A 17,240-nucleotide genomic window follows, 5' to 3' on the forward strand; every position below is an offset into this window, starting at 1 on the left:
ATTGGCTACTAAGGATGTAAAGTATCTTTAAAAATATTTTATTTAAAAACTTATTTTTTATGTATGGGTGATTTGCCCATATATATGTATGCAGGTGCACCATGCATGTACCTGTTGTTTGAGGACCCAGAACAGAGGGTTAGATCTCCTAAAACTCAAGTAATGGTGGTTATGAACTACTATGTGGGTGCCAGAAATCAAACTTGGGTTTTCTGGAAGAGTATCCAGTGTCCTTACCCTCTCAGCCACGTCACCAGTCTGGATTATCTTCTTGACATTTCATCCCTTTTTTGGGAAGAGCTTATGTAAAATTTTTTACCCATCCAAAATAAATGGTCAATCTACTTGCATTCTAGATTTTCTAGTATTTCTGTAGAAACTCCTCCTTATCAGATATACGGCCAACTGGTGTTCTGTCCCATCCAGTGAAATGGTGCCCTTTGTGGCCCCTTCCCCCTGTGGTGCTGCTAGGTGTTCTTGAAGCACAACTTTTAAGTTTTTATAGAGTTCAATTTATCTTTCCATAAAAACAAAACAAAATCCAAAGGGCACTACCAGCTCTTGTTGGTGCTTTTAGCTTTTTCCCCATTTCTCTGTGTAGCCTTGGCTGTCCTGGACTCACTTTGTAGACCAGGCTGGCTTTGAACTCACAGCGATCTGCCTGCCTCTGCCTCCAGAGTGCTGAGATTAAAAGCATGTGCCACCATGCCCAGCTTTAGTGCTTTTAGTTTTCTATCAAGAAAACTGTCTGTCTCCTTTTAGAAAATGTATAGGGATAAGGATATAGCTCTGTTGGTAGAGTTCTTGCCTTCCATGAATCAAGCTCTAGTATTTATCTATATATTCTATGTATATACATACTTTTTCTGCATGTACATCTATACACCAGAAGGCAAGTGTCAGACAGTTGTGAGCTGCCATGTGTGTGCTGGGAACTGAATTCAGGACCTTTGGAAGAACAGTGAATGCTCTTAACTACTCAGCCATCTCCCTAGCACCTCCATGCAACAAGTTAAAAATTCAATTCCCAGGCCAGCATGATAGAGCACGCCTTTAATCTCAGCACTCTGGAGGCAGAGGTGGGTGGATCGCTGTGAGTTTGAGGCCAGCCTGGTCTACAAAGTGAGTCCAGGGTCCAGGACAGCCATGGCTACATAGAGAAACCCTGTCTCTTAAAAAAAAGAAAAAAATAATCAATATCGAGTACTGCGTAAAACCAGGCATGATGGTACATGCCTGTCAGTTCCCGCATTTAGAAGAGGCAGCAGGAGGATCAGATGCTCATGGTCGGTATCCTCTACTATGGCCAGCCTCAGCTTCCTCAGGCCCTGTCTCAAAAGACTTCCATAGATTTATTTAGTTCTTACATTATGTTTTGTTTTTTAACGGTATAATACAGGGAAATTACTTCTTGCTTAGTTATCTATAAACCAGAAATCTTAAAAATATGACTCCATTCAATTTTCTTGGCAGTCTTGAAAATCAATTGATTGTACTATAGGAGGCTTTCTGGACCATCTATTCTTTTCTGTTCATCTTTATCCTTTAACTTACTCTGGTCCTATGATTTTTCCATAACAATCTTAGGATTTGCTTTCAATTTCTGCACAAAACAAAAAGCCACTTAGGATATTTTATAGGGATTACACAGAATCTGTAGAACAATTTGGAAAGTGTTGGCCAATGGAATTTCTGTGGTTAGGTTTCTGGTCTGGTCTTGGGGCCTGCTAACAGTATTCAGAAGCAAAGGCAGTGCTGAGAATCCTGGATGGTGGAAAGTTAGATTTAAGTGTGTGTCAAGCAAGACACAACGAAGAATGAAACAAAGATTCATCGCAGCGAAGAAACTAATTACACATCCCAGGAAGTCCAGCGGCAACAAGAGTATCAGTAGAAGAGCTTTGGGAATGCAGCGTCTGTGAAATGGGTCCCTTCGTTCCCTCTGGGCTAGCAGTTTACAAACCAAACACACACACACACACACACACACACACACACACACACACACACACACACACACAAAAACAAACCTTCACTCCAGCCAGAAGTTAGTGGTAGCACATGCCTTTTTTATCAAAGCCCTTAAGAACTTGTGTATGAGTTCCAGGATAGCCAGGGATATATAGTGAGAGCCTGTCTCAAAACAAACAAACAAACAAACCCAAACAGAACACTACCACCTCAGTTCCAGCAGGAAGGTCTTTCTTCCTAAATTAACTGCTTGAAGTTTTTGCTAAAAACCTACACACACACACACACACACACACACACACACACACACACACACACACACACACACACACGCTATTTCTATCATTTACCTGTTTCTCCTACTCTATTACCACACTTGTACTTCCAGGAAGTTCCAGAGCAAACCTTGATGAGAAATGAAAGGCCTCCCAATTTTATTTTTCTTCAACATTATCTTGGCTGTTCTACATTTACTGCATTTACACACACACTCACTCTCTCTCTCTCTCTCTCTCTCTCTCTCTCTCTCTCTCTCTCTCTCTCTCTTAAAAAGCCTTAGGAAACTTTTGGTCTGTGAATCTAGAGACCAATTTGTTGGCAACTGACATCTTCGCATTATGAAACCTTTGCATAGTAAGGTCTATTCACCGTACTGCTCTCTAGTTTTCCTCAACATGTTTCTATAGTTGTAGAGGGGTATTACCTTCTTCCTAGGCATTGACCTCCTTAATGGTACTACTGTAAGTACATACCTGAAATTCAGAACTACTTTAATGTATACACATACTGTTGAGTCTTGCATATCAGCCTCATACTCTGAAAGAACAATTCTAATTTACGAAGCCACATGCTCTTTAATACTCAAGAAATCAGAGAACAGAAGATGAGCTAAGCACTTCCAAACATTTTCAGCTTCCAAAAAGAACAAAGCACCTTTCTTCTGTACACCTGCTCTAGGAGCACTCTAGAACCACTGCCTTCTAAATACCATTTCTAAAGAATACGTTAGCTCGCCGGGCGTGGTGGCGCACACCTGTAATCCCAGCACTCGGGAGGCAGAGGCAGGTGGATCGCTGTGAGTTCGAGGCCAGCCTGGTCTATAAAGCGAGTCCAGGACAGCCAAGGTTACACAGAGAAACCTTGTCTCAAAAAACAAAACAAGAATACGTTAGCTGTGGAGTTCAACTAACTTTGGTGTGCTTCTCGGAAGATGAGGGGAGCACCAAGTCCTTACAAAGGACTGTTTTCCAGCTAAAACTACAAGGAAGTGAGTCCATGGCAGGATGGTGAACAAAACGGCATTTATCAAGATACCAATTAGGACTGAGAAACATTGTGAGTGAAAAGATCTGTGAGATTCAAATTTAACTTGGCAAGTTTGGAGGTCCGTGCTTCTAACCCCAGTACTTGGATGGAGGCTGAGGCAGGAGGGCTGCTGTGAGTCAGAGGCTAGCCTGGCCTGTAGAGTCTTATAAACATAAAAAGAAAACACATCTTTAGTTGTTATACTTCTGAATACTTCACTGGTCAAAAGAAGCCCAATCTCATCCTTTAATTATTTTTCTTCTCTATTTGATTCCAATAGAGATGAACATCTGCCCAATCCACATTCAGGCACTGTGAAGGGATCCATTTACCTTCAAGTAAAACCAAGGTAAGGCACAACTACTCAGGAGTACTTTATGTTTTCAAAGTATTTAGGAATATTTTAATTAGAAAAATAAAGGCAATGAGATTATCTAACAGGCTCTAAAAGTACCCATGAATTAAGTCATTCACATCTCCCCACTTCAAAAGTGAGACACAATCTGAAAATCACAAGGCTGTTAAATCTTTACAATAAGGAATAAGACCATCTATGTTAGGGTACAAACATCTGAAATTCTGAGCGTGAAAATAATTTATTAGACATCTGACTGTCCAAACCTTGTGTCCACTGGAGATAGAATGAACATAGCTCACAGAGGAAAGTATTCCAGCCAACACCTGCTTCATTTCGGATTTCACAGGGAGTGTCTGCAGCCATATGTTTGCTGCTGAATGGAAGAATGAGGAAAATGGCATGTACACAACAGTGGGCAAATGTCACTGGTACTGAGACTTCCTGCAGTGGATCTTTGATACCCAAAGGAAAGAATACCATTAAATATAACCTGACAGATAAGGAGCAGAGGGTATGCATTTCGGCCTATGGGTTGCTATGGGCAAATGCCACAATGAAATTTCTGTGAAATCAAAAGTAAACTTTAATCAACAGCAACTTTTAATACTTGATTCTGTTACTAAAAACCAGAGTAAAGAAAATCAATTAACAAAATGGAACGTAGGAAGTGCAGGACTGTAATATGGAATCATAGCTGCACTTCTTTGGCTCTTATTAAAAAATGCCAATTAAACACTTTCGGTCAATTTTTATTTTTTAAAAAAGCAGCAAATCAACATCACAACTCAAGACTAACCTAAATGTGCACCTGGCAGTGAGGCACACCTGTGTGTGGAGTGGGAAAGATAAAAACAAAACAAAACCCAGCCCGTCGTGACATGTATCTGGAGATATCCAAATAAATAGCCACTCTTCATAAGCCTTTTGTTAAGTGACTCACAGGGATCTGAGAAGTTATTGCTGTGAAAACAAATCTGTAGTACAGTAGCATGAGTCTTGGTATTAAGCATAATCAGTTCAATTGAGTTAAGTTGAAAACATGGTGAGAAACTGTGTGGAGGTGGGAGGGCAGGGTGAGACAGTCTGTAAGCCGGCTGACTCAAGGAGAACTGAGACAACTCTACCTTTTCAGTTGAGACCAGGCATACTAAATCTCCATTTTTTTTTTTAAAGAAGACAATTAAAACTTGCAATTCCAACAACGCATTAACCAAATAAAAATATTGTAAAAAGGAATTTGATCTATGTTGGGAGCTCCACCCCACCTTCCATCTCATTTTCAGCACCCCAAGGAAAATAGAAGCATCCATGACTATCACAGATGAAAATAAAACAAATGTCACTGGAATCAATTTTTCCCCACTGAGGTATAAAATCTATATAGAAATCTGATACTATACTATTACAAATTGTACTTCTCATAATTCTGTTTTAACTTCCTTTAAACCCTGTTTGACATAATTTTTATTGTTGTAAAAATGTTTTCATGATTCTGAACCTGGTTTCAGTTCTTTTCCACTTACTTTTCTATCAATATTTAATATTCCGGCTACTGATTGTAATTAGAGATCTCTTCTTCACGAGGCACAGTCAGCGGAACGGCTGATGTGCGCACAGCGGTGGAAGGTCATCCATCCAGAGCACTCCTGTGCCTGCTTGGGATCTGACGGCTACTGGCCACTGTTCTTGATGAAGGCTCTTTCAGCCTTGTAAACATCAGTGTGCACAGTCTCGCTACTTTGCAGTCTCATGTCCTAGGACAGGAAGGCTGGTTCACAGCAAGTGAAAAGCTAGAGTCTGAGTTTTAATGGCTGATAAACCTTACATCCCACAGAAGAGGAAAACACTTCCTTTTTTGCTACTTAAGAATGTGGCAGAAATGTATGCTGAGGTAGCCCAGTCAAATCTTTCTTTTTTGTTGTTGTAATTTGGTCTCAGAATATTTCTGGAAGGGTGACATTTCGAAGAAGCCACTGCTGGGACCGGCTTCCAGTGCAGTCTCTAATGCTGGGCACCTGGCTGTCCTCTTCCGTGGCTTTATCCAGGCACTGGTTACTGTTCACATGCTGCAGGGTTAACTTCTGAAAGTGGCAAGGGGACACATATACCTTAACTACAAAGTGGAGAAACAGCAACCCCCAACAACACCTCCCTCTCCACACCTTTTTTGGAGATAGCAATGCACTACTTGGCCCTGGCTCCTGGCTGGCCTAGAACTTGCTACACAGACTAAGGCAGCCTGGAACTCCTAGAGATCCACCTGCCTCTATCTCCCAAGTGCTGGGACTAAAGCTGTGTGCCACTGCCACTGCCAGTGACCCCACCCCCCAAAATACACACACACTTTAGTTTCCTTAAAGTAAAAAGAAAATTCCAGGCCAGGTTAGTGACTAACTACTAATCTAGGTTCCTCCAACACACTTGTAAACAACTGCTGCTGCCATCATTTTCCAGTGGTAAGGATGTTTAACACTATGATTCCAAACTTCTAACTTTTAGAAACTTGAGTCCTTCTACAGACTCAAAATTTAAGAATGCTGGAGTGGCCGAGACCCAGTATAGTCAATCAAAAACTTAGGTATCAAATCTAGAAGTCAGTTTTGTGGTAGAGGAAGGAGCTGTGGCACACAAAAGCATAGGAACCTAGATTGGGTTCCTAACCTTGGCAACTTGGCCCTTCTCACTTTTAAGATAAATATCACAATACAGCCCATATTCTGAGAGAGCTCTGTGAGGCAGTAATAACAGAGGTAAATTATGTGGTGCCTTGCTTGCGTAATCAGGGAGGGATACCACTATCTACCTTGATGTTCACACTTTAGATTTGGTACCTTGTGCTCATTTTTAGGGCAATTTCTAAAGAGTGAATTCAAGTGATAATGATCCGTGATGACTCTGATAATGTGTTCTAAACCAAAGATCACAGCGTACTGGAGCAGGGTCCACGCTGAGTGGTGCCCTAACAAGTCAAGTAACTGCAATGCTATCAACACACGTTTATCTAATTCATTACTCATGTCTCGATTTTAATTGTGATTCTTAAATCTGTAAGATCTCACTTAAAAATTTGTATTTTACTTTCCTTTATATGTGTGGGTATTATACTTCTATGTGCGTCTGTATCCTACGTGTGTGCCTCGTTACTTTGGAGGTGAGAAAAGGTACCAGATCCCCTAGAGCTGAACCACCATGTGGGTGATAGGACTTGAACTTGGGTGAGAGCAGCCAGGACTCTTAACCACTGGGTCAACTCTCTAGCCTTGAATTATCTCATTTTCATGATGTCTCTTTGAACAGTGCCTCACCGCCCCCAGGAGACAAGGTTTCTCTGTGTAGTTCTGGCAGTCCTGGAACTCACAGAGATCTGTATATTGTAGATGTTACTCTCACATTGCCCTGAGGCTCAGTATCATCTACTTTAATTCTCACAGGTGCATGGGAACTGAGCCTCGACGAGAGCAGCTGTGGCTGTGACTGGGCTAGCTTTTCTCAGGCCACTCGGTGTGGCTTTGTGTCTGAGGATGGGCTTTGCAGTGTGACACAGCCAAGCAGCCAGAGAGCCAGGCTCTAATGCATGCCACTTCAGTCTTCCCTTTCAGCTGAGACAAAACCAGTGCACAATTAAGGACCTATCCAGCATTCCACAATGCCCTATAAAGGTTAGGTATCCTTTCTCAGGCTCCTAGTCAGTATTACTAAAAACAGAAATCAATCACGACAAAACCTGATATTGGTTTTTTACACTGCACCTCAATTTGTAAAAACACACATTTCATTTACTTAGTTTGGTTTTTTGTTTTTCTTTTGTTTTTGTTTTCTGAGGCAAAGCCTTGTTATGAAACCCGGGCCTCTGAGTGCTGGGATTCTAGGCATAAGCCATGAGGTCCAAGTTTTCTAGTTTTTCAATGCTCCATGCTGAGTACTAAAGAGCTCAGCATCCAGACTAAATGGCTATCAACAGGAGGTAGGCCCCAGGAGGCCTAACACTGGTCAGGAACTTTGCTCTAGATATTCCGTGGCAGCTGAGAGAAGGTGCAGAGCTCCAAGGCTCCAACACTGTACACTAAGTAACACTGGCAAGTCTCCAGAGAACACAGGATTCAGGCACTGGGCAGGCAAGTAACACACTTCTAACAGCAAGCCTTGAAGGGGAGGATAAATGCTTGCATTACTATTGCAAAGGTTACCTACACTGTAGAAAAACAGTCATCTACTCCTGCCTCCAGTCTCTAAATGTAAATGGGTCTCAATTCCAGAAGAGACAGCACAAACAATAAAGGCAGAAGAGCTTACTGTCATACTATAAATCTCTACAGCACACAACAGAGACAAAATTTAACATGCATAGAAATGTAAATTTAATTAAAAATAGTAGGGCACTAAACGACCTGGGATCAAGAAGCCCAGGTCTGCTGGGTGTGGTGGCGCACATCTTTAATCCCAGCACTTGGGAGGCAGAAGCAAGTGGATCACTGTGAGTTCAAGGCCAGCCTGGACTACAAAGCAAGTCCAGGACAGCCAAGGCTACACAGAGAAACCCTGTCTCAAAAAACTAAGAAAAAAAAAAAGAAAGAAAGAAAGAAAGAAAGAAAGAAAAAGAAAAAAAAAAAAAAAAAGGAAAAACCTAGGTCTGAGGTCAAATTTATAGTATCTACTCATTGTGTGGCCAGGGGCAATTAACTTCTACACATGAAACAGAATCCTGGATTTCATTTTTAGGGTACTTTTGCAATCTAAATTTTCATGACTTGAGGCTTCTATTGTGGATTACTGACACAAATGTTGCATTCTCTTTCCTATTGTTATGTTTTGATGGATGAAAGCAGGACAATTCTGATGCTCCCCCTCCAGAGTTTGCTCAGGCTACTGGGCTAGCAAGCTCGCTACCCTACGCTTTCCCTTTCCCAGTTATTGATTTGGAAATGCTCGATAGTAAACATCGCAAACAGTCAGCTTTAGCTGGAGTCTGCTTCTGTGAGAAACCAGCCTAAGACATTGTTAGTTTTATCCCAGGGAAAGCAACTTTGCAAGGTGATCTGGAAGTTTTAAATTTTCACATGTTCAACTAGGTTTTTTGTTTGTTTTGTTTTGCTTTGCTTTTTAAAATACGTGAAACCATCTCTAGCCTTCTACATTTCTAACTGAACATCCACTTTTCCCATACCCTCTGTGGCAGGCAGTAGATTGATTAGCCAACACCATTCCCACTCTTTGTGTCTTGGCCACCTCACACTCTGAAGACAAAAATCCCAAGCACTTGCTTTCCCTGTCTTTCTTACAGCTGTGGGTCCACTACAGGAAAAATCTACAACTTCCAAGAAATTAGAACAGCTTAGTAAGAGCATTATTTTCTTGAAAAAGAGTAACATACGTGGCAGTAAACAGTCCATCCTCCTTTCTTTCAGAGCTGAGATTACAGTTATCAGAGTGAACCCAATCCACACCTGAAACCCCTTACCTGGAGACTTACCTAAGAAAAACATCATCTACTAAATGAAGCTACTATCAGTAGGTTTAATACTACCTAACTAATACCCTGTTACATGCCAACACATTGAAAATAAGGACCTTCTTCATTTAAAACTCTGTTGGTTGTCACAATGGCTGTGCCACTGGCAACTGTAAAGAAATAGATATTGTACACACTTCAAGGCAGGGGACAGTTACACCGTAATAGGAACAGCACACATTTAGAAACAAGAAGAGAAGATGTGGACCACATCTGAAGCTGTATTAACGATGCTAGTTACTATTAACACATTAGCTACAAAATGTCAATGTGCCCAGTGACATGCTGTAGCTTTCCTTCCCATAGGCAACTGGGTAACTCACCACTGGGTCATACTCCCAGAGCTGGTTGCCTTTTAGGTGATGGCATTTGAGCATGGTAACAGGGCCATTAAGTTTGGAAACGTCTAAACAAAGATCATCTGTTCTAATTTCCTTGTTGGCAGTGTAGGAGAAAACCTGAAAAGCAAACATGAACCAATGTAAGCCTTAAAATTAAGAAGAAAGTAAGTCAGAATTTTATATGGCAACATTTCTACAGTGTAGCCATGAGACAATGAAAACATCAGGAATTAGCTTCAACAGACACAGGGGAGCACATAAGCACATAAGCATATAGATACACACCAAAGCTCAAATTTACATTTCCACTGGGCTACACTGAAATAACCTGGAACTATTTCAAGACACGACTTTTGTATATTGTCAAAGTAATGGAAAGATTCAAAAGCTACACCAATTTTACACAGAGGAAAGTAAAAACCACTTTAGCTCTCTGTAGGCTGAGCATATTATTAAGGGTAGTGATTTGTTTTTCTAAAAATAACTAAACAAACTTTGTGCTCAGCAATGTTAATTCAGTTGTCATAGGGGCCTTTACAATCTTTTATTAAGAGAAAAGAAATCATTAAAAGCTGGCTATGTGGTGTGTGCCTGTAATTGCAGCACTCTGGAAGGCAGAGGCAGGTGAATCTCTGTGAGTTCAAGGCCAGCCTGGTTTCAAGAGTGAGTTCCAAGACAGACAGAACTACACGGAGAAACCCTGTCTCGGGGTGTGGTTATCATTAGAAGGAGCAGGTAGATCTCTTGAGTTCAAGGCCATCCTACTCTATGTTGCAAATTGTAAGGTAGCCAAGGCTACACAGCCTCAATCAATAATCAGATTGAAAGCACCTTTCACCTAATACTCTTCATTATTTTTTCTTTAAAGATATAAAAATGTCCCCTGAATAATGTTATGGGATTAAGAGAGCAAAACAAACCAAATTAAAAGCTATCTGTTTTTTTTTTTAAAGATTTATTTATTATGTATACAATGTTTTGCCTGTATATATACACCTGCAGGCCAGAAAGCAGCACCAGATTTCATTATAAACAGTTGTGAGCCACCATGCAGTTGCTGGGAATTGAACTCAGGACCTTTGGAAGAGCAGGCAATGCTCTTAACTGTTGAGCCACCTCTCCAGCCCGAGCTATCTGTTTTAAAAGTTTACCTTTTTAAGACACTTACCTGATTACCTCCCATACCATGACAATTGAAAATTCCAACCTTTTCATTCTCTTTTCTAGCCATGTTATCTAGACATTGATTTGTTTCCACGTTTCGTATCTGTGGGACAATGAGGACATCAGGAGTTAGAATGCTGGAGCTTAACTAGAGGAGAGGTACATACAGATACACTGAAAGTCACTCCTTTATTATTTCTTTAGTGGCATTTATATCCCGGGTGTAAGTAACAGCTGTCTACTACGTGGACTTCAGGCCCACTTGATAGGCGAGAACGCACGCCTGGTACAGTAAAGACCTAGGCACCACACAAACTCTAGATGAGACGAGAACCCATGACCAGCACGGTCCTAACCCAGGGTTATTTCTAACTACACTCTAAATACTTATCTGGGTAGCTCTCAGCTCCCATTAAAGAAATTTCTTTTTGAGCAGATGGCACCATCACAGAAAGGCACAACTGGCCTAACCACCAAAAACAGACTGCGATGTTCAGTCCCGACTGATATAACATAAGTCCTACAACAAAGATTCAGGGAGCACCATGAAAGGAGCAGAAAGACTTTAATGGCCAGAGGACCAGGGCTCCTGCTCCAAGACAGTATCTTCTAGATACACGAGAGGCAAGTTGCACCAATGAAATTTTAACAATATGGTCACCTAAACATGACCTGCACAAAGACAACCAGCTGACGTGCCAATACAGATGGGGGAAATGTGACAAGGTCTCACTTGTAGATGAAGAGCGATGGAGAGGGAGAATCAGCTTTCTCCAGGGACAAGCCCCTGATAGGTTATCCAATCTCAGCCAGTCAGTCCTAAACACATGCTATATGAGCAACACTCAATGGACTCAGGTAGGGTATGTGTGTGTATATCTGTACTTATGTATATGTATGTACAATAATTAAAGGGGGAGAGGTTTATAATTTGAGAGTTGAGGGACACAGGAGGAGCTGGGGGGAAGAAAAGTGTGGAAATGATGCAAACACAGTACTTACATATGAAAGGTTTTTAAATTTTATATGAAAACTTTTCTAACTTGTTCTTATTTCTTTTATTCTTTCACTGTTCCTTTAGGGTTTATATTTAGTTAAAAAAAAAACCCTCTAATTGGAATAATAAAGCAATTTAATAACTGCTCAAAGACACATCTGACAATAATACCTCTCGTGATGTCTCAAGAGACTGTGGATAGATATCTTCTGGCCAAAAGTACTTTGGAAAGCTGGCTTGTGTGGAAGCAGCCAATGAGTAGCACAAATTTCCTTTTCCCATTAGACAGGTAACCATTCCACAAAAGCCTTCTGACTGAGTTATCAAAAGAGGAACATCAGAATACTGGTAGGGCACTGAGACTGCTGCTTAACACAAAGTGGATGCTACGTCAATGCTAGAATCATTAGAACAGCCCGAATCAGCGACTGCTCTGCCACACTAGCTAAACCAGGAAATGTCTGGGTTGTATTTCTCTGTGGTTGCTTACAATACTCAAAGGAATAACAACTACTAGCTATTATAATGAAACATTTATTTGGCTCCAAATCCTACAGTACAAGCTTTGGAAGGCAGACTTGGTTGAAGACAGACATCCTAACCATATTCCCCCAGAAATGAGATTTTTCATCTGGACGTGACCTGGTACAAAACGACCAAAGCCTGTGTTTCTAAGGCAATGTCAATACCAGATGGTAAAGTCTGTGCCACTTAGCATGCTAACAGGCTAGAAAAGGTAAGAGACCACCTTGCCGTGACAACCATCTATCACGGGTTGGACAGGTATCACCTTTTAATTTGCTCAAATTCCATCCCAGCAAACTGTGTTTATGCATTGTCCAAAATTGGGTCAGCTCAAAGAAAAAGAAACCTTTTATTACCCAGTCTAAAGGAGTGGCTGCTCTAAATCTTTGAGAAACATATTATTCAGCCTAGATTTTCTCACTGAAGGTACAGGAAAGGGGCTGTGGCTGTGGTTTTACTCAGCATCAGCTCCCTGGGCTCACCTACAGCCTAGGTTTCTGTCTACCCTCTTTCCTCAAGCCTCGACTACCAACAGCCTTTGCCTTCACTCTTAATCAAGAATCTGCATTTACCCGAAGTCATTACAAGAGGATTTCTCAAGCATCCCCACAAACCTCCACTCTCATCTGACCTGCACTTGACCCCATCTCTCCTTTCTATTCTGTCCAAGGCATGACCTGCCTATGTTCCACCCTTTACATTAAAACAAACCCTCTCATCTGTGCTAGATCCCATCTCCTACCCATTTAAATGCATGATGCCTACAACTAGATCTTTCTCTCAAGTAAAATAACATGTACCACTGTAGCCAGTTTCAAGTAGCTGGCTCAGGAGGGTTAAGTACATTCACACTGTTGTGAAACAGATCTCTATAACTTTCCAGCTTACAAACATGAGCCACTTTACAAACCATCTTTTCGCTGGGAGGTGGTGGTGGCACACACCTTTAAGCCCAACACTTGGGAGGCAGAGTCAGACAGATCTCTGAGTTCCAGGCCAGGCTAGTCTACAAAGCAAGTCCAGGACAGCCAAGGGTACACTGAGAAACTCTGTCTTGAAAAGCAAAACAAAATAAAACAACAACAATAATAAAAAACAAAACAAAAAACCCCTTTCTACCTCTATCAGTCCCTGGTAGCACTAGTTTCTGTTTTCATGCACATAACTATTAGAGGTACTTCACAGAAGTAGGATTATATATTATTTTTGTTACCAGCTTTCTTCACTTAAGTGAAGTATCTTCAAAGTTTATTATGAAGTAATATATGTCATAATGCCCATTCTTTTAAAGGCTGAATAATTTGCCACTGTTTGCACATGCAACTTTCTGCTTACCACTCCTCTGTCTGGGGCATCTGAGTTGTCTCTGCTGTGCCTAAAACTCTGCACCCCTGGAGGTCATGTGACCACACCACAGGTCAGGGCTAATTAAGAACACTAGCACCGAGGCAGATGCCAGTCATGTAGTGTTCACTCTCTGAGGAACTGCGTGTTATTTTGCAGAGTCCCTGTACCATGGTATAGTCCCACCAATGGTGCACAAGTCCTCCTTGTCTCATATCTTGCCTGTACTTGCTGTTGTTTTTTGAAAGAAGTTTTCCTAAGGGGTAGGAAGCTGGCTTGGTCAAATTTCTTCTTTTAGGTCATTCTCATCAGCAGGCTTCCTTCTTTTTAAAATAGCAAATCCACTTAAATATTTATTAAATACTGGAATCTCAGTCTAAATGTAATCATAGTCTTAGGCAACAAAGATTATGTTCATCATTCTTCAGGCTTCCTAGGGAAGGATCTCAGTAAGGCTCTGACAGTGCCTATTGCATTACAAGGGACCCCTTCAGGAGACAGACTAGTAGTACCTACAGGTAGAGGTGCATCTCACAAATACAGTTGTTGTAGCACATTCTAAACAGCACCTAGACAGCGTACAGTGGGACTCCATGTTCCCACCTAACACACCCTGCTTAGGTTTATAGACTGGCAGACAATTCATTCTGACTGGACTTAGGAAGCCAGTTAACGATGGCCATAAACAAGTACAAGACTTGAGCCTCTCAGAGCTCTATTTCAATTTTTAAAGCTTTTCTTGCATGTCTGTGCACTATGTGTGTGCCTGCTGCCCATGGAAGTCAGAAGAGGCATCAGATCCCTCGGGGCTAGAGTTACAGATGTTATAAGCCACCATGTGGCCACTGCAAATCAAACCCAGGTCCTCTGCATAGCGAGTGCTTGTAACCATTGAGGCAATCTCCGCCCAAAGCTTTACTTCTTTTAGCATCGCTCCCATTTTTTATAAACGATAAAGGTCATCCACACCATTCTTACACAAATTTCCTTGTAACATGGGTATGTAGCATGGTTTCAAGGAGACCCAGACATTCTTAATAAAACTTTGAAGAATCCTGGTACAACTAAGGCCTCAGCCTGTACCAGACTCTGAAAAGTGACTGGGAAAACTCAGCACACACTTAACTTCATAAAAATAAAGAAATCATTTCCCTTTTCCCATATTCTCCTCTAGCTATCATCCACTTCTCTACATTTTGAAATGGAGTCTTTCTTTTCTTTTTGCTATTTGCCACTACGTAAACCTGGCTAATTGACCCTGGAACTTCATTCTCCTGTCTCTATCCCTCATCTCACCACAGGAGCACTGGGATTACAGAAACACACACCTATGCTCAGCCTTACATGGGTTCTTGGGATCTCAACTCAGGTCCTCATGTGTGTGAGGCAAATGCTATGGCTACTGAGCCATCTCCCCAGCTTCCTCTCTTTATGCTTTTGTCCTTATCTTTTATTCCCTGCCTACTTGTTCTTTTCTAGACAGGTGACCTTCCTACTACTCTGAAATATGCCAAGTACACCGCAGGAGCCTTTGCACTTACTCTTCACTTGTTCTGAAACTTTAAGCTCAGCAATGTATATGGCGTAGTTATTCTCTAGGTTTCTGCCCACAAATTACCTTGCGGTGCCTTCCTCAACTACCCTAGGTAAAACAGCGTGATTTTCATGCCCATCAGTCGTCCTTTATCTCATCTGCTCTTGTCACTACGTGACATACTTATATTTTTCATTATTTCCCAAAGTAGACTATAGCATCAATAAGAGTGGAATTTTCACTATTTTATGCCATGTAGGCACCAATGATTATAAATCAATGAAGAAATCTCAACCTCCCATAGAGGTTGGACTATATACACCCTGAGTGTCAGGAAGACTGAAGGCAAAGATATGCATGTGGCCCTCTTGACATATACCCCCATGTGCAATTATGGCTTACAAAAGGACATCTAGATAACAAAACAGCTGAATTTCCCTCTTTACTTGGCTTTGTAATTTCTTCTATGTTAAATTTGTAATTAAAAGCACATAAAGATCTGCAGCAAACTGTAGCTGCCCTAGATGTTCCACTGCTACAGTGGAAGAATAGTGGGAGAAAGGCAAGAACAGGCAGCACAGACATATTTCTGGGTCTATCAACCCAATGAAAACTGAACATTTTCAGAGGAGGAGGAGAAAGATAAAGCATAGTATTTACACTAACAAGTAAAAAAGAGGAAGTAAAACAAGTTAAAATTTACCAACTTGAAGAAAATGCTTCAATAAAGGCTTAAGGAGTCAAAGACTAGCAGGAACAATAGGTGAGGATAAGGAATAGAGCAAAGGCTGTGTCTAACTGCATACGGCAGGGGCCAGAGAACGCACACTTTCAGTTTGTGAGTAATCTGGCTTCTAGGACAACTGCTCAGCCCTAGTGCCATAGTATAAAAGTGATCCAAGGCAGTCAGGGAACACAGGCATAGAAACAGGGTAGATTTACCCTGTAGGTACAAGTGTCTTATCCCTGCAGAGGCAGTCAATGTGCCTAACAGAACCTTTCCTGAAAATTTTCTGTAAACTCAATGATTACAAAGTCCCCAAAAGGACATCACATATAAGGCATTTTAACTTCCTAGAGTGTCTCAGAAGAAAATTGAGCCAAATGCCAATCAAAGGGTTTTAGAGGGAGGAAGAGAGGAATGGCTGACTGTAGTGTGACAAGGCCCAGCCCGTGTCCCCTGCAAAAGACATACAAAGGTAGGCAATGATGAAGGGCCAATAACCAGAAAACATTTGATGATAAGCACTATAAGCATAGTGCTATCAAAGCAGACTCTTGAAGATAGTAACTTTCAAACTCATCATTGACAATAAAAAAGTCTTTTACCACACAGTCCAGTAAAACAAATTCTTTTAATACACTTTCATACATTTGTTCCTAAATTATTATTTTAAGCAGCTAAACTGATACTAAATCTATATTGGCTGTTGAAAATTACTGCCTTGAGCTAACAAATAGGATCTTGAGCAGTTAGACTACTAAGGAAAAGAGACCTCAAATCTTTATGGTTTACTAGGCTACAGTATTCTGTTCTAGCGAAGGGCTTCAATGCTTTAGCTTCAAACACTTGGGGTGGGGGGACTTAATTACAGTGGTAATGGATTTGCTAAGTGATGCACACAAGAATTTCTACAGTCTAGTAAGAAAGACCCATCAGATTTGGGGGGGGGGGTGTTCCTCTATTATGTAGCTCAAACTCACAGAGATCTACCTGCCTCTGCCTCCCAGTGCTCAGATTAAGGTATGTGTCACCAAGCCCAGCTCCAATCCAAATTCTTAAACACAGAATAGATGTTTGGCTAAGAGCCAGAACTGATAGCTAACTACTATCAGGACATAAGAAACTGTTTACTGCCAAAGTCATTGTAACAGACAGCAACACCTTTTTCACAGGCATGCACTGAGATAAAAAGTATAACTAATTTGCAAATCTGTCTTATTTATAAGCATTAATAAGTCAATTACTTTAAGAAAAAAATACTGTTGAATTCTAAGAGAATAAATTTAGGGAATCATCAGACACAAACAAGATTTTCAGCACTTTCCCTACTTTTTTGTTTAACTCCTGAAGGAAAATAAACATGTACCCCAAACTTATGTACAGAACAGTGTTTCAACCCTCTTTGTCAATTTATCTTCACTGAAATTTCTTAGGCTTTGATCTGGACTAATTCACGAGTATTAGATTT

General features: G+C 41.0%; 1 protein-coding gene across 2 annotated transcripts in view; it reads right to left on the reverse strand.

Moving 5' to 3' along the window:
• Positions 1–3,853: 3,853 nt before the first annotated feature.
• The window catches only part of GALNT1 (polypeptide N-acetylgalactosaminyltransferase 1), an 80,780-nt gene continuing 67,393 nt past the window's right edge, over positions 3,854–17,240 (reverse strand). For both annotated transcript variants that reach the window (XM_084780885.1, XM_084780884.1), the window contains exons 11-13: positions 10,653–10,751; positions 9,467–9,601; positions 3,854–5,715 (exon numbers count right to left, since the gene is read on the reverse strand). In XM_084780885.1, the coding sequence (XP_084637011.1) occupies positions 5,569–5,715; positions 9,467–9,601; positions 10,653–10,751 (381 nt within the window). In that variant the 3' untranslated portion in view covers positions 3,854–5,568. The remainder of the gene's footprint in view (positions 5,716–9,466; positions 9,602–10,652; positions 10,752–17,240) is intronic.

Source organism: Acomys minous (assembly GCF_964271855.1).
Source record: "Acomys minous genome assembly, chromosome: 4".
NCBI classification, from domain to species: Eukaryota; Metazoa; Chordata; class Mammalia; order Rodentia; family Muridae; genus Acomys; species Acomys minous.